Raw genomic sequence first — 25049 nt, forward strand, 5'->3', positions numbered from 1 at the left:
TAGAATGATTTCTGAAGGATCATGTGACACTGAAGACTGGAGTAATGATGCTGAAAATTCAGCTTTGATCAAAGGAATAAATTACATTTTAACAGATATTCACATAGAAAACAGTTACTTTAAATTGTAATAATATTTCACAATTTTGCTGTTTTTACTGTAATTTTGATTAAATAAATTCAGCCTTGGTGAGCAGAAGAGACATTTAAACTGTAGTGTTATAACATCATCAAAGTTTTTAGCTCTTAAAGCAATAATTCACCCAAATTTTAGAAAGTCTTATCAGTGAATAACAACTTAAATTTCTGTCTGTTCCTCACAGTTATAATATCATCTCAGAAGACTTGCAATATTATTATAAAATACAAAATATTAGACATGCATGATTATGCTGCCTTTTAAGCAGCATAGCGCGTATCCTTCATAAAGAAGGCAATCCCAGAATGCATTGTGATAAACACAATGAAAACTCATTTTAAAAATGGACAACTTGACCCACTGTTTGTTTCTTATGTGTTTTTATGATTTTTATAGTATTGTGTTATTAGAGTTTAGCAACATGCCAACATCCAACTATTGAAATCAGATTTGAGAAACGCTATTCAAAATGCTCAGCTCTTCACGTAAACACTCGACAAATGATAACATGAATCATATTCTACACTTTTGTAGCGTTGTTTATACCTAAAGGTCCACTTATAATATTGCACATAGTTTAATGCATTAAAAATCATAAAGTAGTTTTTAATTAACATGACTGACTTTTACAATTCAAAAGCTTCATGCACTGAACAAAAACTGGAGTAGAAACAGTTTCCACTCAGAAATTGCTAGTAAATTTCACAAATAAGAAACGGCAAGTAACACATTGAACTAAATGTGAAATTTTGAAGTAGAAAGACTGTAAAATGCACTGCAATAATCTGTTTTATTTACAACTTTGAAAACTTATTTGACCGTGTACTGTACCTTTAAGGTTTTATATGCGATAAGGTAATAAACAACCTCTGTTATTATGCTGATCAAATGAAACAAATGGACAGCATCTGAAGTCTCTTTCTGTGTGGTTCAGGTGCGATTCTCGGGCGCTCGGAGACGCAGGAGTGTGCGTTTTACAATGCAAGCTGGGAGAAGGACGGGACGAACCAGAGCGGAATCGAATCATGTCACGGAGAGAAAGACAAGCGACGACACTGTTTCTCCACCTGGAAGAACCGCTCAGGAGCCATCGAGATGGTGAAGCAGGGCTGCTGGCTGGACGATGTTAACTGCTACGACAGGTACGAGCAGATGCATGCTCGGATGCAGCGTGTGTGTTTGCGTGATGTGTGTGTTTTGTAGTGAACCGAGGATGACATGTGTTGTCTGTGTGTGTGTGTGCAGCAGTGAGTGTGTGGAGCGTAAGGAGAATCCCGACGTCTTCTTCTGCTGCTGCGAGGGAAACATGTGCAACGAGAAGTTTCACTACAGTCCAGAGATGATTCAGAGTGAGTAACACACACTTCACACCTCTCAGACACAAACATGTGACCGAGTGAAGATATCTGGACTGTCTGCGCACTTCAAGACTAATAATCAGACTGATTTCACAGCTGTGTCTCACAGTTGGGACACTACAAGAGTGTTGAACAGAAACTGACCAGATACAGGATCTAAATTATACACTTTCCCAAATATATTCATGTAGATTTAAACCTAAAATCCTTTGATTATAGAGTTACGTCTGAAATATTCACTCTTGTTACTTTGAATCACAAAGTCGCACACATTTAATTTCTCTGACATCTGTCGAGTTTTCCATGATGATGTATTATTGTAGTTTCTACTATTTCAGATTAACCTGCCTCTGAATGTCATAACAGTAAACACACTGTGATTCAACGCATTATTATGTCAATCGAATAGACTCTTCCTCCTTTAATGAGCAGTTTTTGATCAAATTAAGGTCCAGTTGATCAGGGATCAGTAAGATGTTTAAATCTCTCCTGCTCACCGAGGCTGCATTTATTTGATCAAAAATACAATAAAAACGGTAATATTGTGAAATATTATTTCAATTTAAAATATTTGAATATCTGTTAATATAAAATGTATTTTTGTGATGCGCAGCTGTATTTCCAGCATCATTACTCCAGTCTTCAGTGTCACATGATCTTCAGAAATCATTCTAATATACTGATTTGCTGCTCAAGAAACATTTCTGATTATTATCAATGTTGAAAACAAGTGTGCTGCACAATATTGTTGTGGAAACTGTGATGCATTTTATTTGTCAGGATTCACCGATGAATAGAAAGTTCAAAAGGAATAGAAATCATTTGTTACATTATAAATGTCTTTACTGTCACTTTTGGTCAATTTAATGCATCCTTGCTCAATAAAAGTATTAATTTCTTTCAAAACACTAAAAATCTTATTGACCCAAACGTTTGAACAGTAGTGTATGTGATACTATCTCATATCTAAGTACCCAGATTTAGGTCACATTTTTAGTTAATTACTCCTCATTCTCTCTCTCTCCAGCCACGTCTAACCCCGTCCCTCCGAAGCCGGACTTGTTTCCCACATTGCTGTACTCTCTGATTCCCGTCATGGCTGTCGCCGTTATTCTCGTCATCTCGTTCTGGATGTACCGGCGTCTGAAGCTGTCGTACCCGCCGCTGCTCGTGCCGTCACAGGTACTGTACCTTCATCTCAATATCATCTTTATACTCGAGCGTAATATCTGGAGATGTTTTTTGGTGAAATCGGGACTCTTTCACATAACAGTGCAGTTATTAATGTGTATCCATTCATAATAACCACAATAAACTATTCTACCATTGGGGAGCAAATGTTTCACTGCAAAAAGTGATTTTCTTACTCAATATTTTTGTGTTGTTTTCCAGTGCAATTTAAACAAGACAAATATCTGCCAATGAGGTCAAAAAAAAACTTAAAGCAAAACAGAGTGTTTAATTTTCTGACCCCATTGGCAGATCTTTTTCCCCCTTATTTTATGCATAAACTCACTTAATTTTAATTTTGTCTTAATATCTTGTGTAATTTTGCATCCCAAGTCAGTGTTATTTAAATATCATTGAAATGCTATTATCAGTTTTGTTAATATTTTTTAATTTTTATATTTTCTGTTTCATTTTAATGTTAAAGTTTTAGTAATTTTGTTGTGCATTTTTTGTCATTTTTTAGTATGTTCGTACTAGTTCTTATTAAAGCCTTTACCCTTAACCCTTTAATTCTTAGGATGGTACGTACCATCTTTCTCATGTCAGTCTCTCATTGCTGCATATAAGACTACATCACATGTTCTCACAGACACACATCAGTGTTTCTTTCTCATTCTCATGCTTAAATGAGTTTGCGCTCGTTCTTACTCACATCCCAGAGCTTGTGTGTGTGCTAGAAGCAGTAAAACCCCTCTGTTCCTCTCTTGCTAGCACGCCTTTCGTATCATGATCGAGGTAAGAGCTTCATTCACTCTCACGGTCTCCCATGCTGCCCTGCTGATGCTTCAGTTCTCATCCTCTGTCATGGGTTTGTGATGTGGTCACTCTCATCTGCATATGGGCTCTTCTTTTCTTTCTTTCTTTCTTTGTAGCTGGCATGGATTATTATATGTGTTCTCCTGCATCAGACGCTGTGTGTGTGTGTTTGTGTTGATGTGTATGAGTGAATCATGTGTTCAGTGGGTTGTGTTTGTGTCTGCAGGATCCGGGTCTGACGCCTCCGTCACCGTTGTTGGGTCAGAAGCCGCTGCAGCTGCTGGAGCTGAAGGCTCGCGGGCGCTTCGGCTGCGTCTGGAAAGCTCAGCTGCTCAACGAACACGTGGCTGTCAAAATCTTCCCTGTGCAGGTATCTGACGCATCTCATCTCATTACTGCTGGTCATAGTTTCCCTCCTCAGCTTCAGCACAGAAGATTCGACATGATTATAATAAAGCAATAAGCCAAAAGCTCATGGGTAACAGTGATATGGTTTGCTGGTAACTCAAATCTGAGTGCTTTATTATTATGCTCTGAATCTCTGTATTAATATTCTTCAAATATTATAGCTAGTGTTTGTTCTAAACCTCTAACCTAAAATATTAAGCTTAAGCTATTAATTCAGCCTGAAATCTTTAAGACTTCAAAAAAGTATTTTTTTACCGTGTACTTTCAGTCTTAGCTGATATGATTTTTCTTTTTTAAAAAATTAATGTTTGAAGAATTCTCTTTGATAAAGTGATGCAATGTTCAGTATTCAACAGCAATAAAATCATTGTAATATTTGAATTGCACACTGAAGTATTTTGCACTGGTTCACATTGCAAAGACTGGAAATTTAAATCTAGCTGCTTTTGTAAAATGACAGCAACCGCAATGATAAAATACACCAATATTCAACAGATCATTTGGAAAATTAATGAATCATAAATAATTTGTCCATCAAGTAATATAGTTCATTAGTCTGTTTACAACTTGTGCACATGAATACAGAAATCAACTGATGTGCATCACAATTGTGCGTAAATGTACTGTTTTACAGTGGCTTTGAATGTTGTTAATTTTGCATGTGTTTGTCTGCGATCTCTCTCAGAATAAACAGTCATGGCAGAATGAATATGAGATGTATAGTTTGAGTGGAATGAAACATGAAAATATCCTTCACTTCATCGGAGCGGAAAAAAGAGGAAATGGAGTCGAAATCGAGCTATGGCTCATCACAGCGTATCATGAGAAGGTACATACACACACACTCACACTCACACTCACACTCACACTCACACACACACACAGACACACACACACACACACACACACACACACAGACACACACACACACACACACACACACACACAGACACACACACACACACACACACACACACACAGACACACACACACACACACACACACACACACAGACACACACACACACACACACACACACACACAGACACACACACACACACACACACACACACACAGACACACACACACACACACACACACACACACAGACACACACACACACACACACACACACACACAGACACACACACACACACACACACACACACACAGACACACACACACACACACACACACACACACAGACACACACACACACACACACACACACACACAGACACACACACACACACACACACACACACACAGACACACACACACACACACACACACACACACAGACACACACACACACACACACACACACACACAGACACACACACACACACACACACACACACACAGACACACACACACACACACACACACACACACAGACACACACACACACACACACACACACACACAGACACACACACACACACACACACACACACACAGACACACACACACACACACACACACACACACAGACACACACACACACACACACACACACACACAGACACACACACACACACACACACACAAACAGACACACACAAACAAACACACACGCACACACATAAACAAACACACACACACAAACACACACACAAAAACACACACACACACCCCTGTGTACTTTATTCAGAATACTGCATACTGTTTACTACACTCAATGAAAATTCCAAACGAAATACACTACCGCTCAATAGTTTGGGATCAGTAAGACTTGTAATGTTTTTAAAAAAGTCTCTTCTGCTCATCAAGGCTGCATTTATTTGATAAAAAATACAGAAAAAAACTCATCAAGGCTGCATTTATTTAATTAAAAATACAGTAAAAACAGCACAATTGTGAAATATTATTGCCATTTAAAATGACTGTTTTCTATGTAAATATCTGTTAAACTGTAATGTATTTCTGTGATCATTACTCCAGTCTTCAGTGTCACATGATCTTCAGAAATCATTCTAATATGCTGATTTGCTGCTCGAAAAAAAAATATTTGCATCACAGCTGTTTCCAACATTGATAATTCTAATAATAAATCAGCATATTAGAATGATTTCTGAAGATCATGTGACACTTTATACTGGAGTAATGATGACGGAAATTCAGCTTTGCTTCACAGAAATAAATTATATTTTAAAGGATATTAAAATAGAAACCATTATTTTAGTAGTATGCAGTATGCAGGAGTAATTGTTTTAAACAGTATCATGCTACATTATTGTCACATGACCTCAGTGTGTCACATGTTTGATTCACAGAGTGTGTGATAATATCATTTGCGTGTGTGTTTGTTCTCAGGGCTCGCTGACGGACTTCCTGAAGGCAAATGTTGTGTCGTGGAATGAGTTGTGTCTGATAGCGCAGACGTTTGTGCGCGGTTTGGCGTATTTACACGAGGACATTCCCAACCTGAAGGACGGACACAAGCCTGCCGTTGCACACCGGTACTAAACACTTTCAATCTGTTAGATGCCATTGAAAATAAAATCTGATGCTCGTACAAGGGAACGCCATCCTAACATTTAACCAACATCTATTTAGTTTCTTGTATAAAGACCCAATTTATAGTGTAATATAAATGTGTAAAATATTATTTGGAAACTATTTTGTTTCTATTAAGTTACATTATTATATTGTTTTTCTACTCATTATAATACTGTTAGATCTATTTAATTATATGTTTTTATACATACTGTATGTATTTGCTTATACATTCTGTAAAAATGTAAAGAAAAATTTGATTAATTTATTTAAATATATTTTTTCATTATATATACAGGTGCATCTCAATAAATTAGAATGTCATGGAAAAGTTCATTTATTTCAGTAATTCAACTCAAATTGTGAAACTCGTGTATTAAATAAATTCAATGCACAAAGACTGAAGTAGTTTAAGTCTTTGGTTCTTTTAATTGTGATGATTTTGGCTCACATTTAACAAAAACCCACCAATTCACTATCTCAACACATTGGAATACTTCATAAGACCAATAAAAAAAAACATTTTTAGTGAATTGTTGGCCTTCTGGAAAGTATGTTCATTTACTGTACATGTACTCAATACTTGGTAGGGGCTCCTTTTGCTTTAATTACTGCCTCAATTCGGCGTGGCATGGAGGTGATCAGTTTGTGGCACTGCTGAGGTGGTATGGAAGCCCAGGTTTCTTTGACAGTGGCCTTCAGCTCATCTGCATTTTTTGGTCTCTTGTTTCTCATTTTCCTCTTGACAATACCCCATAGATTCTCTATGGGGTTCAGGTCTGGTGAGTTTGCTGGCCAGTCAAGCACACCAACATTCTAATTTATTGAGATGCACCTGTATATATTTTTTCATTATATATATATATATATATATATTTATTTATTTATTTATTCTTTTTTTTTTACATTTTTAGCAAGGGACCCAAAGGCTAAAATCTTACAGGACATCTATATAGTTTTTTGTATAAAGACCCAGTTTATTCTGTAAAAATGTATCATATAAATATGTGTAAAATATTATTTGATATTTTGTTTCTATTAATTTTTTTTTTCAAACTCATTATAGTAATGTATTATAGATGTAATATCACCTTATATACTTATTTGTTTACTTATTTATTTTAATCTAAAATGTATACATTTATATATGTATTTTAATCTTTTTTATTATTTATTTATTTATTCATTTTTACATTTTTTAGCGATGGACCCAATCCAAAAATGTAACAAGCATGTATTTAGTTTCTTGTATAAAGACCCAGTTTATACTATAAAAAAAGTATATAAATGTGTGAAAAATTATTTTTGTAAAATATTTATTTATATACGTATTTATGTGCTTCTTATTTTTTATGTAAAATGTATATATTTATTTATTTGTACATTTTTCACACTTTTTCTCTAAACTTTTCCACCCACACCCCCAGTTTGAAACCCCCTAAATCAGATGTAATTTAACCTATCTCTCTCATGTCTTTTAGATGCAAAGGACCCCCAAATTTCCTTGTGTGAGGGACCCCCATCCTAAAATTAACAGTCATCTATATAGTTTCTTGTAAAAAGACCCAGTTTATACTTAAAAACAATGTATAATAAAAATTGCATAATAAAATGTGTACAGTTTCTTTGGAAAATATTTAGTTTCAGTTTTTTTCTACTCGTTACAGTAATTTACTGTTAGATTGTTTTGGGGTATATATACTTCTTTGTTTATTTATTGATGTATTTTTCTAGCATATTGATTTTTATACTTTTTTTGAATGTTGAATGTTTTTTATTTATTTATATACTTATTTTTTATTTTAATCTAAAATATATTTATTTAATAATTAATAATTTGATTCATTCATTTATTATTTTTATTATTATTAATTTATTTTTGTAGTGAGGGCCCCTCATCCTAAAATTTAATTTAGTTTCTTGTATAAAGATTCAATTTATATGGTTTGGAAAATATTTAGTTTCAGTTAAGTTACATTTTTATTATTATTATCATCATAAATGTTTTTTTCTCTACTCATTATAGTAATGTACTTTTAGGTGTATTATTTTTTATATATATTCTTTATTTTTACACCATTTTTCTCTAAACTTTTTCACAAACCCAGTCCCTACTTTGAAACCTACTTTGTAACTTAACCTCTCTCTCTTTCTCTCTCTCTCTCTCTCAGAGATATCAAGAGTAAGAATGTGTTACTGAAGAGTGATTTAACTGCATGTATTGCTGACTTTGGCCTGTCACTGAAGTTTGAAGCAGGGAAATCTACAGGCGACACACACGGACAGGTGAATATAATTTGTGCATGTGCTCAAAAACAAACAACAAATATTTAAATGTATGTCAGTTTTTTTCTAGTTTCACAATGCAATTCATGGCAAACATTGACTGAATAGTCCTTACTTGGGACAGATGTAAAGTGCTACTCAGTCATTGCTGAGGTTGTATTGGTTGTGTTGTGTGAAGGTGGGAACGCGGCGCTACATGGCTCCGGAGGTGCTGGAGGGAGCGATCAGTTTCCAGCGCGACGCGTTTCTGAGGATCGACATGTACGCCGCGGGTCTGGTGCTGTGGGAACTGGCCTCTCGCTGCACAGCGGCCGACGGTAACAAACACCCATTCACTCACACTCAGGTGAAGTCATGGGATAAACCGGTGCTGATCCGTGTGTGTGTGTGTCTGTCTGTCTGTCTGTCTGTCTGTCTGTCTGTCTGTCTGTCTGTCTGTCTGTCTGTCTGTCTGTCTGTCTGTCTGTCTGTCTGTCTGTCTGTCTGTCTGTCTGTCTGTCTGTCTGTCTGTCTGTCTGTCTGTCTGTCTGTCTGTCTGTCTGTGTGAGTGTGTGTGTGTCTTTGCGTGTGTGTGTGTGTGTGTCTGTCTGTCTGTCTGTCTGTCTGTCTGTCTGTGTGAGTGTGTGTGTGTCTTTGCGTGTGTGTGTGTGTGTGTGTGTGTCTTTGTGTGTGTCTTTGTGTGTGTCTTTGCGTGTGTGTGTCTGTCTGTCTGTCTGTCTGTCTGTCTGTCTGTCTGTCTGTCTGTCTGTGTGTGTGTGTGTGTGTGTGTGTGTGTGTGTGTCTCAGGTCCCGTGGATGAGTTCTGTCTGCCGTTTGAGGAGGAGGCAGGTCTTCATCTGTCTCTGGAGGACATGCAGGACGTCGTTGTGCATAAGAAACTACGGCCGATATTCAGAGAGCACTGGCTAAAACATACGGTACTGCTACACAAACACACTCTTGTTGAAGCTCAAGATGTTTAAAGATGCACGATGCTCAGGCTTTGTTCGTGTAGCTCCAGAAAAATAGACACAGCAAATACTGAGACTTTCTCACACGCCAAATCATTTAATCGGTGTATCTAGGGTCTGGCAATGCTCTGTGAGACCATAGAGGAGTGCTGGGACCACGAGGCCGAGGCGCGTCTGTCTGCGGGATGCGTGGAGGAGCGCATCATCTCAATGCAGCGCAACACCAACCTCATCACCCCCGACGACATCCTCTCCGTCGTCACCATGGTTACCAACCTGGACTTCCCCCCTAAAGAATCCAGCCTATGATGCTGTTCTCTCAGCAAATCAGAATGCAGCGTGTGCGAGAGAACACCAGACTACGAATGACTCGAGCAAAACGAGCGCGGGAATAATTCAACGACTCGCACTTACACACGGAGGAACTCAAGAGATCAAACACACACGGACATCTCTGTTTGCACCAAAACCTCTTTTATGCGTAAAGGAAAGACTTTTGTGTTTTATATGAACAGCAGCTCATATGATTTTAGTATAAAAAGGGCGAAACTCTGGACTGCGTTTGCTGTTTCTTTTCTGCGAATCATTACAGTCATGCCAATATGAGACATGGATGTATGCTGAAATAACCATGAACCTCCCTAAACAGGTATACCTCATTTTGATTTCTCGTGCTTTTTTCTGAACAGCTGCTACGGAGGCGAGACGAGTAGCTGTAACACACGCTAGCGTTTCTGCCTTTCACATTTCTGCTTCATTTCATCGCAGCCTTCACTGCTCTTTCTAAAGGGGTCGTATCATGAGGAATCAACGCTCGCTTCACTGAATCACAAAAACCAGGGTCCAATATTAACTTCTGCCAATGGTGGATGAATTCGGATAGTTTACCACTCGCCTCCATATTCATCAGACTACACCTGATACATTGTGTTTTTCATATTTATCTTTTAGTGGCTTTATATGAGAAATAATCCAGCAGCTCGAGTGCTGGAGAGTTCATTTTGACCCTACACTGCAAAAACGACTCGTTCTGCACTTCAGCTTTCTGATGTGAACTAGATTAACATCAGCGTGTTAACATGTTTAGTGTTGAGAAACTCGGGCCACCGAGTCGTGATGTCAAACTATGGAAGCTTAAAAAAAATGTAAAAGGCAATTGCAACTAAATACGGATTTATTTTTTCACAATTCTGAGTTTATGTCTTGCAATTCAGACTGTTTATTTTGCAATTCTGAGAAAAACTCAAGACTTGCAAGATAAAAACCGAGAATTCTGACTTTTTCTTGCAGTTCAGAGTCAAATCTAGCAATATATATCGCAATTTTTGCATTTTATTATATCTTTTTTTTTTTTCAGATTTTGGAGTTTACGTCTCGCAGTTGTTTTTTTGTTTCCACCATAAATTCCACAATAAAAAATTTAAATAGTAATCGCAACTTCTTTTCTTGCAGTTGCAACGTTATATCACAATTCTGAGAAAAAAAGTCTGATATTGTTAGAGATAAACTCGGAATTACAAGTAAACTCGCCCACCGTAAATTGCAAGAAAAAAAGTCCAAATTATCAGTTTATATCTCACAATTCTCACTTTTTCCAAAGAATTGCAAGGTTCTTTAGACTTGTAAAAATAGTCAAAATTACGAGAAAAAAAGTTTCAATTATCTTTATTTATTTTTTTTATCCCGTGGCTGAAATAAGCTTCCAAATCAAACAATCTGAACACCAGCAGAATTAATAAGAGTAAAGTGTGAAAGTTTGTGCTGTTAGAAATTACATTATTATCCATCTGTCTCGATGTGATGTATTTTTACAGAGACTGTTGTTGCAGGATGGAGAAGTTAAAAAAGAAATTGAACTCATTTTTACTAATTTCGCATCAAAAGACATTTACATAGGCGCAGGAGCAAAAACCACTTGCATAACAATAGAAGCTGACCTTGTGGGAAAATAAATGCTAAGGCCCCTTTAATGACAGTGTTTGCACACAATCGCAGCTTTCAGGGCTGTAAATCTGTCTAATGCCACATTCTCCTTCATCTCTGTCTCTCCATCTCTTTCTGAAGCACTACAGCAGTATTCAGGGACGCAGGTTTCTGCTCATACGGCAATTATGCAACCAACATGCAGCAGAGATTGCAACTGTAGCATAGATTATAAACCGCTTCTATTTATTTCATTAATAATGCGACAAACTCTCAGTACTGTGAAAACAAACGCCGGTTATTATTGCCCCGAATGTGTTCGCAGACAAACCAAGTGTTGGGTGAGAAATAAGTGGTAAAAGATATTTCAGATCGATCTGTAATTCCCCCGAACACACACATGTACAGCAAATGAATAATGTAAATATGATTGTTGGTTTTAAATTATTAGACTAGCATGATGTTGCTGTTCTTTTTGGTGTCACTAATCAAAAACAGTCCTTTATAAATAACTTATTCCAGAAGATTGTACTGCTGGGTATTTTATACAACTTTTTTATTGTCTTAATGTCTGCAGGCCGATAACTGATTATGCATGTGATTCTCTTTCTATAAATATAAAGACATTTTCTTTATACTAATTTTTCATTAATGAATGATGATGATCTGATGATCTGATGAACTTATTCACCACCTTTAAATCATCATGAAATCTTCTCGGGCCTGTATACATGTTTATTCCACAAAAAGGTATGCCATTTCATAAAAACACTGATTTATATATATATATATATATATATAGTTTAATGCCTTTTCAGTTAAATACGTAAATATACAAATATATATACATTTATGCAACTAATTCAAAAGGCATTAAAATAAACTATAAAAATGCAAGCTTGGTAATGGATGTTACTTTTGGATGATTTTTTACTGGAATAAAAACCAAGCAGTCATACAGACTATATGATGACTCAAATGGTGGAAACGACTCCAGATGAAATTGATTACTCATAAAAATCGGAATAGCCATGACAAAAAATGCAAAGTCATTAAATGATATGTATAATAAAAGTATTTGGAAATGGTTTAAATAATTTTTTTATGAATGCCACATCGCATGGAAGCCCATTCCTGGATAAAAAAAAAAAAAGAAATTGAATTGCAAGATTTGAATTAAAAGATATAAACTCAGAATTGTGAGAGAAAAAGTCGCAGTTACCTTTTTAATATTTTTATCCTGTGGCTGAAACGGGCTTGTCAACTACCTAAAATAACTTTTCAATAACGTTGTACAACATCCTTCAGGGGCCAGAAGATTCTTTAAGACAAAGAAATTACAAATTAGCAATTATATTAACTTTTTTTTATTATTGCAAACAAAAAAAAAAAATTATATATACATGCATTTAAATGTACAAAATGCATATTTCAGCAAGTAAAGCATGCAGCAGTGTTCAGCCGAAGGCCGAGAGGGCCCACTGTTTGACGTCTGTGGGGCATTGTGGGTACTTCTGCAGCGCCTCCATCACCTGACCGTGTTCCAGCATCAGCCGCATCAGCTGATACTCGCGCTGAACTTTACACACACCAGAGTCCACCGGACGCACCAGCTCCAGCTGCAGCAGATGCTCAAACGCCTGAAACGTGCGCACGCACAGACGCACACACACACACACGCACAGATACACGCACACACAGATACACGCGCACACAGACACACACACACGCATGTTTACTTAGCTATCTAAATGGGGACATTACATAGACTTCTATTGTTTTTATATACAGATAGTTATACACTTTTCTATACACACACACAGGTAAGCACCATTAAAACCATTAAAAAATATATACGTAGATTCATTTTATGTAGTCAAATTATCTTGAAAAAAAACATTAAAAGAGACAAAATTTGTCCTTTAAGAAACTGTATACCCAAAAAATTAAACTGACAACAAAATTACTAAAACATTCAAATGAAAAAAATAAAGCTAATTAAAAATATTAAATACTACATAAATAATACTAAAATAACACTAACATGTTAATTTTATATTTACGCCATTTACCAATAAACAAACACAATTGAAAAACTTTATATTTTATTAAAACTATATATTTGAATTAAACTCAAATTAAAGTCATTATTTACTCTCCCTCAAGTCATGAATCCAAACCCAACTTTCTTTCATGGAACATAAAATGAGAGGATGCCAGATCTGTCTAATTTATGAATGCACATTTTAGATCAGTTTTGTCAAATAATCAGTTGATTACACAACCGAAATAATTCAATCCAAAAGTATGATTCATTTACAAATCAGACATCATGAACATGCCAAGAGAGCTAGGTTTCCACTTATCGACTCAGTTTGTTTCATATTCTGTTCCGTTTAAAGCACAAGTACATGCATGAAAAAGAGAGCGGCTCCAACTGACCTTCATCACCACGGGCTTCTCAAACTTATGGATGGAGTGAGACTTCCTCTGAATGAACTTCTTAAACTCTGAGAGAGAGAGAATTACATTCATATGAGCTGATGCACGTACTGACCTTCACTGATGAACATTTACACACATCAAGGCTTGTGAAACACCAGTTATAACTTACCATTATGGACCATCTGGAAATTGAAGGGTTCTCCGTCATAAGTGTCATTCAGATGCTTCATGGCAATAATCAAACACAGCTCTAGAATAGACAGACCTGGAAAACAGGCAATCCAGGGCATCAGAGAGGAGCGTGTGCTTGAGATGAGGAATAAAAATCATCAAAACTGCAGGAAAAATCTGTTTCCAGTTTCTCACCGTGAAGGACGTTTGCTTTGGAATCAGCAGAAATCAAGCGACAGGCCTCTATAAGATCAGCCTCACGAAGAGTCGAATGAGAGACCGACACTCGACTGACAGCCAGAAACTACAACATACACACACACACACACACACAGGTTTACACACAAGAACAGAGATCTCCAACAGTGGTCTGATTACGAGATGAACTGATGTAAATACCAGCAGCGAATGCAGAGAGCGGAAATCTTTACTGCCATTAAAGTTCCTCCTCAAAATCTCCTCAACCGTCTTATCTTCACATAATTTCTACGAACAGAGAACGAGAGGTAAGAAAACATGATTGTATGTGGGTCAAAGACATTGAGATTTCAAAAGAAATTTACAAAAGTGATTTTATGTCCATAGAAAGCACATTAAATGTAAGTAAAGTGTCTACTTTTAAGTTTTTGGAGAATAAAATGTCAAAATTTGGTTGAAATAATGTTACTTTGTCATTCAGTGTAACACAATATTTATGTAAAAATTCAAATAACATGCTTATTCTGACCTGTACATGTTAAAATATATAAAAGAATAAGTGAGCATATTAAATTTTATTGTGTTTTAAATGAGTACAAAATTCTTACTGACAAATAGGCAAAACCTAGGATAGTGGCATATTTTAAAAATGTAAAATTACAGCTAATTAGTATTTGGGGTGAAAGTAATTAGTCTTTTAATGTCTTAAAATGATTTTTGTTGTAAATATGCCTGACGAGATTGTTACACTGAATGACATTTCAGTGGGTCTCTTCTGTAAATCAGGGAAACATGTTTGATATTTATTTTTTGCTCAGAAAAACAAAAACAAAATTGCAATTAAACAGAATTTTTTTTTTTTTAATTTGGGGAAAAACAACAATTTAAAGCAGTATTACACTTATTGTTTTTCTGCTTAAACCCTTTTTCGTCTTTGACGCATGTATGATTTGTTTTAAGACTCATGTTGCGTCTGTACCGTGACGCTGTGGTTCCACTCGTCGGAGAATTTGGGATCTGGGAAGTCCGGAGGCAAACTGAGCTGAGCACGAACCACATCCACATACTGACCGAACGAGAGCGAGCTGAACAGATGGATCTGTCTGTGAGAGAACCGAGACTTCACTCGCTTCTCCAGCAGCTCCAGCACGTCCTGGAACACACAAACACATGAGTGATTCGAGAAGGATCAGCTGTGGTTTTCCTCATCTATAAGAGAATTAGAGCTACAACAACCAATAAAACCAATAAAAACTAATTAATAAAGTAGTGCACAATACATTTCAGTGGGGTTGAGTTTGCATGAAGAACCTTCATGATTTTTCAATGAAAAAACACATTTAACAAAAACATATGCCACATAATTTTTCATTTTTTACATTTAATTTATTGAGTAAAGTAGCTTTAAATTTTAAACCACTTTTTAATAATGTTTTCAGCTCAACTTTTTTTCCTTTTCTCTGTTCCTTACATTCTCAGCATTATATTTTAGACCATTCTGTGCATTTAAACCATGCATAATTTTGTTTGTTATATTAACCTTTATTAACAATTTTTGAATAAAATGTACAGAATGCACCGTTTAAAAGAGAGCACTGGGTAAGAGTTAGAATATTACATTTAAAGTAGAATATTCAAAATAAAAAAATAATGACAGATTAAATTACAAAAAAAATAAACAATTTAATGATGATGAAATAGTAGTTGTCTGAAGTCCAAGCGTGTTCTGTATAGTGTTTTCAGAGCAGACGCACCAGTCTGCAGGTGAGTCCCACCACAGCGACAGGCGTCTGCGCAGACTGAGACACATCCAGCAGGTTATACAGCAGCGTCTGGTTCTTATGATGAGCGAACAGATCGAACTCATCCAACACGAACAGCACGGGACGACTGCTGCTCTTATCACCTGACAACACCACAGACAGAGGTGAGCAGAGGATGATTAAAATAAAAACTGAAAATATAAAAATAAAAACATACAAAATATAGAGTAGAATGTAAACACAAATGTGACCCTGGAGCAGAGTCGCTGGGGTATATTTGTAGCAATAGCCAAAAAAAAATTATAGATTTTTCTTTTATGCCAAAAATCATTAGGATATTAAGTAAAGATCATGTTCCATCACGAGATTTTGTAAATGTTCTACCGTAAATATATCAAAACTTAATTTTTGATTAGTAATATGCATTGCTAAGAACTTCATTTGGACAACTTTAAAGGCGATTTTCTCAATATTTAGATCTTTTTGCACCCTCAGATTCCAGATTTTCAAATAGTTGTATATTGTCCTATCCTAACAAACCATACATCAATGGAAAGCGCATTTATCTCTCAATTGTACCCCTTATGACTGGTTTTGTGGTCCAGGGTCACATATAATAATAGCATATAATAGTATGTAAATAATACTAAAATGGCACTGACGGAGCCTCACCTTTCTTGAGAGCTTCTAAGAGAAAAGCCAGATTCTCTGCAAAGCTCCCCTAAAACACGAGAAAACCTCTCAGCACAAAAACATTAAAAACTACAGCAATTATTCCTCTAATAACGTCAGAAACTCACAAAGACTTTGTCTCCTACGACGTTCTCCAGGTGCAGCTGGCGAGTGATTTCTTTCAGAGCGATTTTGTCGTCTGTCTGCAGAAGACCTGTGCTCAGAAAACATCGCCGAGACGTGACACAGCTGGAGCTTCTCATTTCATCATTTAATACAGGAGCAGCGTTAAAGTGACGTGCATGAACTCACCGTTGAGCTCCACCAGAAGAACATTCTTCTGCACTTCCCTCAGACTCATGAGCTCTCGGAGGACACAACCCAGCAGCTTCAGACAGAGACGCATGAAAACACTTCACATAATTATGCCATCGTTTCAGAAATATTAGCTTTATTTATTTAGCACACTGCAAAAGCTAATTTCTTGTTTTTATTTTTGTCTCGTTTTTGTGTTTTCAGCACAAACATCTAAACATTTACCTGAGATGCAACATTAGATACATAAAACTGTTGTTTTCTGGGAAATGCAAATGAAGTGAGTTTCTGCTTTAAACGATACAAAACAAACTAACACAAATCTGGCAATGGGGTCAGAAAAATGAAGCTCAAAGGGAAAACAAGTTTGTCGTTTTAATAAGAAAAAAAAGTGGTCTGAATAGAAAATCTCAGAAATATTTGAAAAAATATTATGTGTCAAAATATTTGAAAGGACATGAGGGGGAGTAAATAATGACAGAATTTTCATTTATCTAATCAAAATGAGTAAAAAGACGAGTCAGTCATTAGTGAGGGAGTAAATCTTGATGCTTCGTACCATAGTTTTACCGGATCCTCGTGGACCAACAATGAGGACCGAGTTACTCTCTCCATGAACAGCTGTACGTCTCAGCAGCTCCAGCAAGTGCCTACAAACACACACACACACACACACACAGAGAGAGAGACAGTAAACGAGACGCACTTGTACTGGGAGTCCAGACCCACAGGCTGATCCGGCAGCTTCTGATGACACAGCCTCTCCCGCAGGAGCTTCTGAGCCTGAACACACACATAATCACACAACATCAACACACACATCCACACCTGTCCTGTACTGACACACACTCGGGAGCGAAGTCCACACACACACACCATACATAACTGACAGCTCACTAGGCAGGGTTTTCTCTATTCTAATGAACCTTAACTAATTTGTTTTAAATGATACTGCAGTGTGGCAAATTAATTTTCAAAAATATTAATATTTAATGTAATTTTAAATGAATATGAGCTCGTTTTAGCTGCATGCAGAGTGATATTATTACAACTGTCACTGCATGTCTCGGGCTGTCTTTTGCACACTTTTATTGTATTTATATTATATGGTGTTTACTTTGATTCACTTCATGTTATGTTTGTATTTAACTCTCTATTGTAGCTCATTACAGAAATAGGGATGTATGTTTATGGATTTACTGATTTGAATTACAAAAGAATCAGAAACATTATTTAAAACAGTTTAAGATTAAGTTCAGGTTGTCACGCTGCAACTCTTCACATACTTAGTAAATAACCTGTTAAATTAAGTTAACTGCTGAATTAAACGTGTATAAACTCACCAGTGCGGGTCCTGTGATTTCGCGCCACTAGCCCGCGTGTTTCCGGGAAGCAACATGTCGTATTTCCGGTGTCCACATGAGCGCTGACAGCAGGTGGCGCTCTGCGGCCCACGAAACCGAACTATGCACAGGTTGATTTTGAGCCTCAAGCAATTCGCCATAAAATTTAAAGCACGTTAAACCTGTTAATATTAGCCTACATTATATTGTAATTAGTTTGCATTTAATTAATGAATGCATTAACAAATGGCGCATGTATTGCATATAAATAACAGCTTGTCTTAACAGTAGCCTAAGTGTGAAAACTAGTAGGTGCAAACTCCAGCAATGCAAAATGGCCTTATTCTTTATGATATCTATGTGTTTATGACTTTATCTATGTGTTAATGATTTCTATGTGTTTATGACCATTAAACTCCAACGAAATGCCACTGAATGCCATTGTTTTCCAAAACCTTCTCTGCTTACTGGCCCGTGCTAGTTTAGAGTTACTGTATAACCTCTAAAATCCTAAATAAAGAAACATTATTTTAGTCTAAATTAATTTTATTTACATAGTGCATGCTTGTAGTCATTTAAAGCCTTGTGACAGATGCAAAACATATTTAAGCGTGCTGATGTTCAAAAACAACAAATCACAATGTCAATCTTTCACATTTTTAACCATTTAAAAAAAAAAAATAAAAAAAAACATTAAAAAGCTTGTTTATAAAAACACTGGTTCCAGTTGTTCTGAACTCCTCCTTTCCTCCTTCACACAAAAACCCATGAACACAACAGACAACAACATATTGCAAACATCTGCTTTTTAGCTTCTTCAGATGAGCATCTTTAAAAAAAAAAAAACTATAAGGCATATAAAGCTGTCAAAATGCGGTATGACCCTAAAATTATGGCAAAATTAAAAAGGCAAAAGTTTAGGATGAGTGCTGATATAAAGTAATATGAAAGTATTCACCCTACGGTTCTAACATCACAGAAAGCAGTGTTTCATTAGTAAATGTCTTTTTTCTCTTTGTACTCTCACTAGCTGTTTTCGGGTCTATGCATATATTTTGAGAGTTTTTGAATTGCATTTTTTTTTTCTCTTTTTTTCTCTCTCAGGTCTACAGTATGTCTCCTGTCAGTCTTGCGCAAATTATCCCTCACAGTTGTCAAGAAATTATATATACAAGGCACAATGTAAATATATTCTTACTTAAAAATTTATATAAAATATATTTACAATTCAGCTAGCTTGCATTTGATCAACTTTGCAGCTCCTTATGATTCAGTTGCTTCTGATGAGCTTTGTGTAGACTGCTTTGGATAAGCTCGTGAATAAATGTGAGTATAAATGTACACGATGAAACTTGCAAGTAAAACCCCTACAACGACACCAAACACTAATCCAGAGCAAGACCCTGAAACTCCGTTTTCAGCTCCAGCAACAGCGCCGAGAAGTGCTCCGAACACACCTATCAGTATCATTACGAACGGTTTGAAGTCCATGGTGATTTTTGGCATGTCTTCCGAAGGTCTATGTTTGGAAGTCTCTACAGATTCTTTCTTCTGTGAATCTCCTTTGTCTTCGTTATCTGTAAAAGAAAATAACAATAGATCAGTGCTTAAGCAGCCTGAATGTGAGAGCAGCTGTGGCTTTTGTGGAATAAAACTCACAGTTAGGAGGACTGTCCAGACTTCCACGTCTCTTCCTGAGCTCAGTCGCACCAGATGCTTCTTGTGTCTTCTGTTGAATCAGTTCATAGTAAGCTTGTGGTATGAAGAAATCACCACGGTTTACCTCCACCAGGTCGTCTATCTTCTTAAGAAGTGCATGAATCTGAGTGGGAGATTCACAAGTGCTTTTCTGAAGAACATGGAATCGTCTTCCACACTTTTCCAGGATTTTGTGTTTTTGGATTGTTAGTTCGTCCACTCCATCATCACAAGCAAACAGCACGATGGTGTGTTTCCAGACGCGCTCTGACAGTAACCTCATGTGCATCTCTGATGCATTCATTTCAGGTTCTTCAGAGAGAGTTTGACCAGAATTAAGAACTGGTATGACCAGAAGCAGAGCGTGAGGTCCTGGAGGACAAAGTGACACGCTTCTGACAATTTCTTCTTTTATGCTGTCTGGTCTGAGTCTGTCCCATCCTGGTGCTTCCACAACACTGATCTTCCTTCCTGCTTCTTCACTCTGATGTAAAGTACAGAGACCAACTTCCACTCCTGTCAGATTCTCACAGTTTAGGACTGATTTAACCACTTTATTCTCTCCAGCATTTCCTAAGATCACAATTCTGAGCTCCGAACCTCCTTTAAAGAGCAAATGGGAATCAAATTAATATTATTGCATGATGTTTTTAATTAATCAAAAATGTTTCATTGTTGGAAACCACACACAGATAAATTGACTCACCTTGAGGAGATTTAGTAGCCATGATCGCAGTATATGTGCAGCTGCTTCACAACATGCTCTTCATGGAAACTGATAACAAGAAAACGCACAGTTGGTTCCGCTGTGCTACAGGTTTCACTTAATACTAACAGACTGTTTATATTGCAGTTCTACAACCATTAAGCAATGCCTCATCACAGAAGATGTAACACTAATTGTGTAGCACTTATGAATGTTCATTTGTGGTATGATTTCTCCAGTGAAATGATGTGGGGAAGGTGAACGTCATAACAACTGCTCAGATAAATTTAACATTGCAAGTAAAAGTACAGTTTAGCTGTACATTTTAGCACCCAAAATATATTGCAGTAAATTTACGTTTTTTAGAGTCTGAATCCTTTCACGCACGGCCTACATTTCCAATGTATTGCTTGATCCTGTCATAAATTATTATGCAAAATTAACATTATTATATCAACAGTTGGTTTCAAGAGATAAAAGAGGAACACAACCACTTAAAGATGTTTATAAGTCCTTCTTTTTTCTTCATTTAAGCTCCAGTGAGCCTATGCTGAAATGCTTACGAAACAGCAGAATATACAAGCTTTTTGTACATGTAAGCACAGAAAATATATCAAACATAAAGCAAAATTTGATATTGTACCTACCTCGCATTTGCTAGTTGTTTTTCTGTTCTTCTGCTTCCTCATAAAAGAATACTTTCATTTAGGGTGCTGATTAACTTTGATCAATGAATGTAAATTAATGTTTAACAGTGGATGGTCATAAGAGGGTGGTGTGATCTTGCAGGAGGTGTGCGCTCCATCAGAAGAGTTTACTGTAGCCTTTCTGTCTGAAATGCCATTAGTGTGGACAAAATACTTAACCTAAATTACTCCACCCTTATATAAATCTCAGATATAGAGTAACAAATACATAAAGACAGAGGGGGGGGAAAAACTTTAACATAAAGATTTAATACATAAAGATTATTGCAAAAAAAAAAAAGGGGGGGGGATCAGACAAATGAGAACTGTTCAATCTATTGAAGTTGCTATTTTAAACAGATATGGCTTTCTGTGCTTTAATCTCATATTTTTAAAAAACAGCACAAGCTCTCAGATCAGCATAAAATAGCACAAAACTCACTGTAGGCGGCGTTGAGGTTTACTGTGTTTATGCCGTAAATCCCTTTTCATTCTTGCAATATGACTACACATGGCCAACAAAATATAAACACCTCCTGCTTCCATCTTATTCAGAAAAATATTTTATATAAGTGTGAGACTGTGAGGTAACTATGCATCATTGTTTGCCATGTTTGTTTTATTTGTCATTAGCAGAAAAGCAACTTTTAATTTACCCTACAAGGCAGGTTAACAGCTGTTGGAATGGATTCAGTGTACTAATTTTGTAAATGATTTTATTTCTTTGTACACTTACTAGCTACTTGAGTATATAATATACATGCAAAAACGAATAGATAAGTATTATAACTGTGGTTACAATTATTCTTGAGATCATACAATGCATTATAAGTAGCCTACTCATTAATTTTCCCGACTGACAACTGCTGCTCGTTATCTGAACATTAACATTAACTGATAAGATTAAAATATTAAATTAGTATGAAAATAAAATAACAATAGAATGGAGTGTCTGTGACCCATTAAAAATACAAACAAGTCACACACCTGCAGCACTTCTGAGAACAGAGGAAAACAGAATAAAATAATATAAATAAAAAGAATAAAATAAATATGCCTACACTAAATATTTTTTTCACTTAAATAATTAACTAATTAACATGACAAAACGAAAACACACAATGAATCCTTCTGGCATATATAGTCCTGTTTTTTACATGCACTCATTTCCATCAATCCGATTGCGGATCCTGAAAGTGTTTTATATATTTAGCCAACCGTAAACTTGTGCATTACATAAATGTATATAAGAGCGCCTGGAGTCACATTCAGGAGAGCATGCCAACATGCTTTGTTAACATAGCTAAACATATGCCAGAAATGTATTTCTTGTGTATAAATATTAATTCTCCAGTTTAAGACATGCATACATAAGATGTAAATAAATATAAATATGGACTGTTGTACAGTATGTAAACCTATGTATCTATGCAGTTACAGTTTTCTGCTACTTTAAAGATCAAGAAGGCAAGGACAACTGCTAGAATGCTTCCCAAAAGTAAACCAGCGCAAACTCCATATTCAGCTCCTGCGAATGCGCCGAGAAGCGCTCCGAAAACAGCCAGCGCTATCACCGTGATGGGTGTGAAGTAATGCAGCAAAAGTGCTTGTGGGTCATTCACAAAGTCAGGTTTCCCTTTGGTCACTGTTAAAGAAAACAGCATTAGATTTGTGTGTAAGAGACATGTGAGAAACGTGTTTGACATTAAGAAAAAATACTCACTGTGAGGAGGATTCCAATCTAAACTTCCGCGTCTGCGCCGGAGATCTTCTGTCTTCCACTCGAGCGGATCATAGTACGTCTGTGGTATTAATACATCACCACGGTTCTCCTCCACCAGATCTTCTATCTTTGTAAAAAGCTCACTGATCTTACTGCGTCTCTCAAGAATGTAGGTTCGGCCTTTGCACTTTTCCAGGATTTTATTTGCTTTCTGAAGGTAAGCTTTGATGGCAAACTCTCCCACTCCATCATCACAAGCGAACAGGACGATGGTGTGTTTCCAGACGCGCTCCGACAGTAACTCCATGTGCATCTCTGCAGCTTTAATGTCACCTGAAGCAGGTTCTTCATTTCTCTTCACAGGAATGACCAGAAGCAGAGCGTGAGGTCCAGGTGGACAGAGACACGCTCCTTCTGATGGATTTCTTGATGCTTTCTGGTGTTTTCTGCATTGAGTTCCATCCTGGTACTTCCACAACACTGATCTTCCTTACAGTCTGTTCAATTGTATATAATACACACTGGCCCACGTTCTCTCCCGTAAGATCCCTGCAGCCCAGGATGGATTTGATCACTTTGTTCTTGTCAACTTCATCATTTCCCAAGAACACAACTCCGATCTCTGACAGATGAAGTGAGCCTCAGTTAAATAGAATTAATAATATTAATTATCACTTAAAGGTCACCTACCTGTTTTTGATGAGACTCCAGCAGCCATAGCTGTGTTACATCCGAGGCTAAAGGGTGGGTGTTTTGGTTGCAGCAGATGAAGCTGGTCAGAAATGCTCCTTTGGTTCAGTGGAGAAGCACTGAATAAAACAGGCAGCTGGTTCTTCTGTACTGCAGGGCCTCGATTTAATACGCACAAAACTTTGATCCTGCTGTTTTAAAATCAGAGAAATGCCTCTGTTTTGCTGTTATTTTGTTGAATAAATGTTAGCACATCTTATTTCATGTTGCTGAACAGTTCATTGTGTATTTGTGACCTTGGACCACAAAACCAGCCATAAGGGTCAATTTTCTTAAATTGAGATTTATGCATCATCTGAACGCTGAATAAATACGCTTTCCATTGATGTATGGTTTGTTAGGATCGGACAATATTTGGCTGAGATACAACTATTTGAAAATCTGGAATCTGAGGGTGCAAAAAAATCTAAATATTGAGAAAATCATCTTTTATACCCCAGAGACTTAAGACTGCTTTTGTGCTCCAGGGTCACATTTATTTCTGCTCACATAACCCAAAACTCCCTAATATCTAGAAGTATAACTGAAGTTCTAAGCGTAGGTTAATAAGGACAAGCTAAATGCGCATCAGACTTCAATTATCTCCCTTAGATGTTCACTGAAATTACACGATTATTATAACGAATGCAGCTTTGCCTAAACAAAGAAATGACTATTATCAGTCAATTATGTTTTACTATTATGCATTTATAGTAGATTCTTCTTATTATTATTATGTATTAATATAACAAGAAAGGCACCGTTAGATTTCGAAACAGAAGCCTGCTGCATCCGTCAATAAACGCCAGTCATGTAATAACAAATCGTTTTTATATTGTGATCACAGAAAAGATTTGAAAACAGTACACTGAAGAAAGTAAAATATATTTTAAAACCATTAAGTATTGTATTAGTACCTTGCTCCGCTGTTTCAGTTTCGGTCTAAGCTGCTCTCTCTGTCTCTCTCTCTCTCTCTCTCTCTCACTCTCTCTGTCTCTCTCTCTCTCTCTCTCTCTCTCTCTCTCTCTCTCTCTCTCTCTCTCTCTCTCTCT

At 36.6% G+C, this 25049-nt stretch overlaps 4 protein-coding genes across 5 annotated transcripts in view; 1 reads left to right on the plus strand and 3 right to left on the minus strand.

Annotated features, from left to right (window-relative positions):
- Window positions 1–10800, plus strand: part of LOC107691069 (activin receptor type-2A-like) — an 18247-nt gene extending 7447 nt beyond the window's left edge. The window contains exons 2-12 of one of the 2 annotated variants that reach the window (XM_016489552.1): window positions 1073–1280; window positions 1384–1487; window positions 2524–2678; window positions 3438–3461; window positions 3709–3852; window positions 4576–4719; window positions 6207–6352; window positions 8561–8675; window positions 8854–8992; window positions 9462–9592; window positions 9740–10800. In XM_016489552.1, coding sequence (XP_016345038.1) covers window positions 1073–1280; window positions 1384–1487; window positions 2524–2678; window positions 3438–3461; window positions 3709–3852; window positions 4576–4719; window positions 6207–6352; window positions 8561–8675; window positions 8854–8992; window positions 9462–9592; window positions 9740–9934 — 1505 coding nt within the window. In that variant the 3' untranslated portion in view covers window positions 9935–10800. The remainder of the gene's footprint in view (window positions 1–1072; window positions 1281–1383; window positions 1488–2523; window positions 2679–3437; window positions 3462–3708; window positions 3853–4575; window positions 4720–6206; window positions 6353–8560; window positions 8676–8853; window positions 8993–9461; window positions 9593–9739) is intronic. The other variant, XM_016489553.1, reaches the window with a different exon arrangement.
- Window positions 10801–12770: 1970 nt separating this feature from the next.
- On the minus strand, window positions 12771–18616 carry orc4 (origin recognition complex, subunit 4). Its single transcript, XM_016489554.1, has 15 exons — window positions 18578–18616; window positions 18456–18482; window positions 17819–17895; window positions 17672–17762; window positions 17110–17185; window positions 16926–17011; window positions 16798–16846; window positions 16117–16268; window positions 15342–15515; window positions 14564–14650; window positions 14360–14468; window positions 14163–14258; window positions 13991–14058; window positions 12952–13188; window positions 12771–12869 (listed from the first exon to the last, which is right to left on the minus strand). The coding sequence occupies exons 1-14, from the start codon at window positions 18614–18616 to the stop codon at window positions 13006–13008; spliced, it is 1314 nt and encodes a 437-aa protein (XP_016345040.1). The 3' UTR covers window positions 12771–12869; window positions 12952–13005.
- A 513-nt stretch (window positions 18617–19129) lies between these two features.
- Window positions 19130–21581, minus strand: LOC107691077 (GTPase IMAP family member 4). The gene is made up of 4 exons (XM_016489558.1): window positions 21507–21581; window positions 20860–20928; window positions 20115–20756; window positions 19130–20032 (listed from the first exon to the last, which is right to left on the minus strand). The coding sequence occupies exons 2-4, from the start codon at window positions 20879–20881 to the stop codon at window positions 19719–19721; spliced, it is 978 nt and encodes a 325-aa protein (XP_016345044.1). The 5' UTR covers window positions 20882–20928; window positions 21507–21581; the 3' UTR covers window positions 19130–19718.
- Window positions 21582–22963: 1382 nt separating this feature from the next.
- Window positions 22964–23986, minus strand: LOC107691072 (GTPase IMAP family member 2). Its single transcript, XM_074187013.1, is given in 4 exon segments — window positions 22964–23190; window positions 23269–23672; window positions 23674–23908; window positions 23959–23986. Coding segments are annotated over 4 exon segments (894 nt in total).
- Window positions 23987–25049: the final 1063 nt, after the last annotated feature.

This window comes from Sinocyclocheilus anshuiensis, unplaced genomic scaffold (assembly GCF_001515605.1).
Source record: "Sinocyclocheilus anshuiensis isolate Anshui unplaced genomic scaffold, SAMN03320099.WGS_v1.1 scaffold2739, whole genome shotgun sequence".
Lineage (NCBI taxonomy): Eukaryota > Metazoa > Chordata > Actinopteri > Cypriniformes > Cyprinidae > Sinocyclocheilus > Sinocyclocheilus anshuiensis.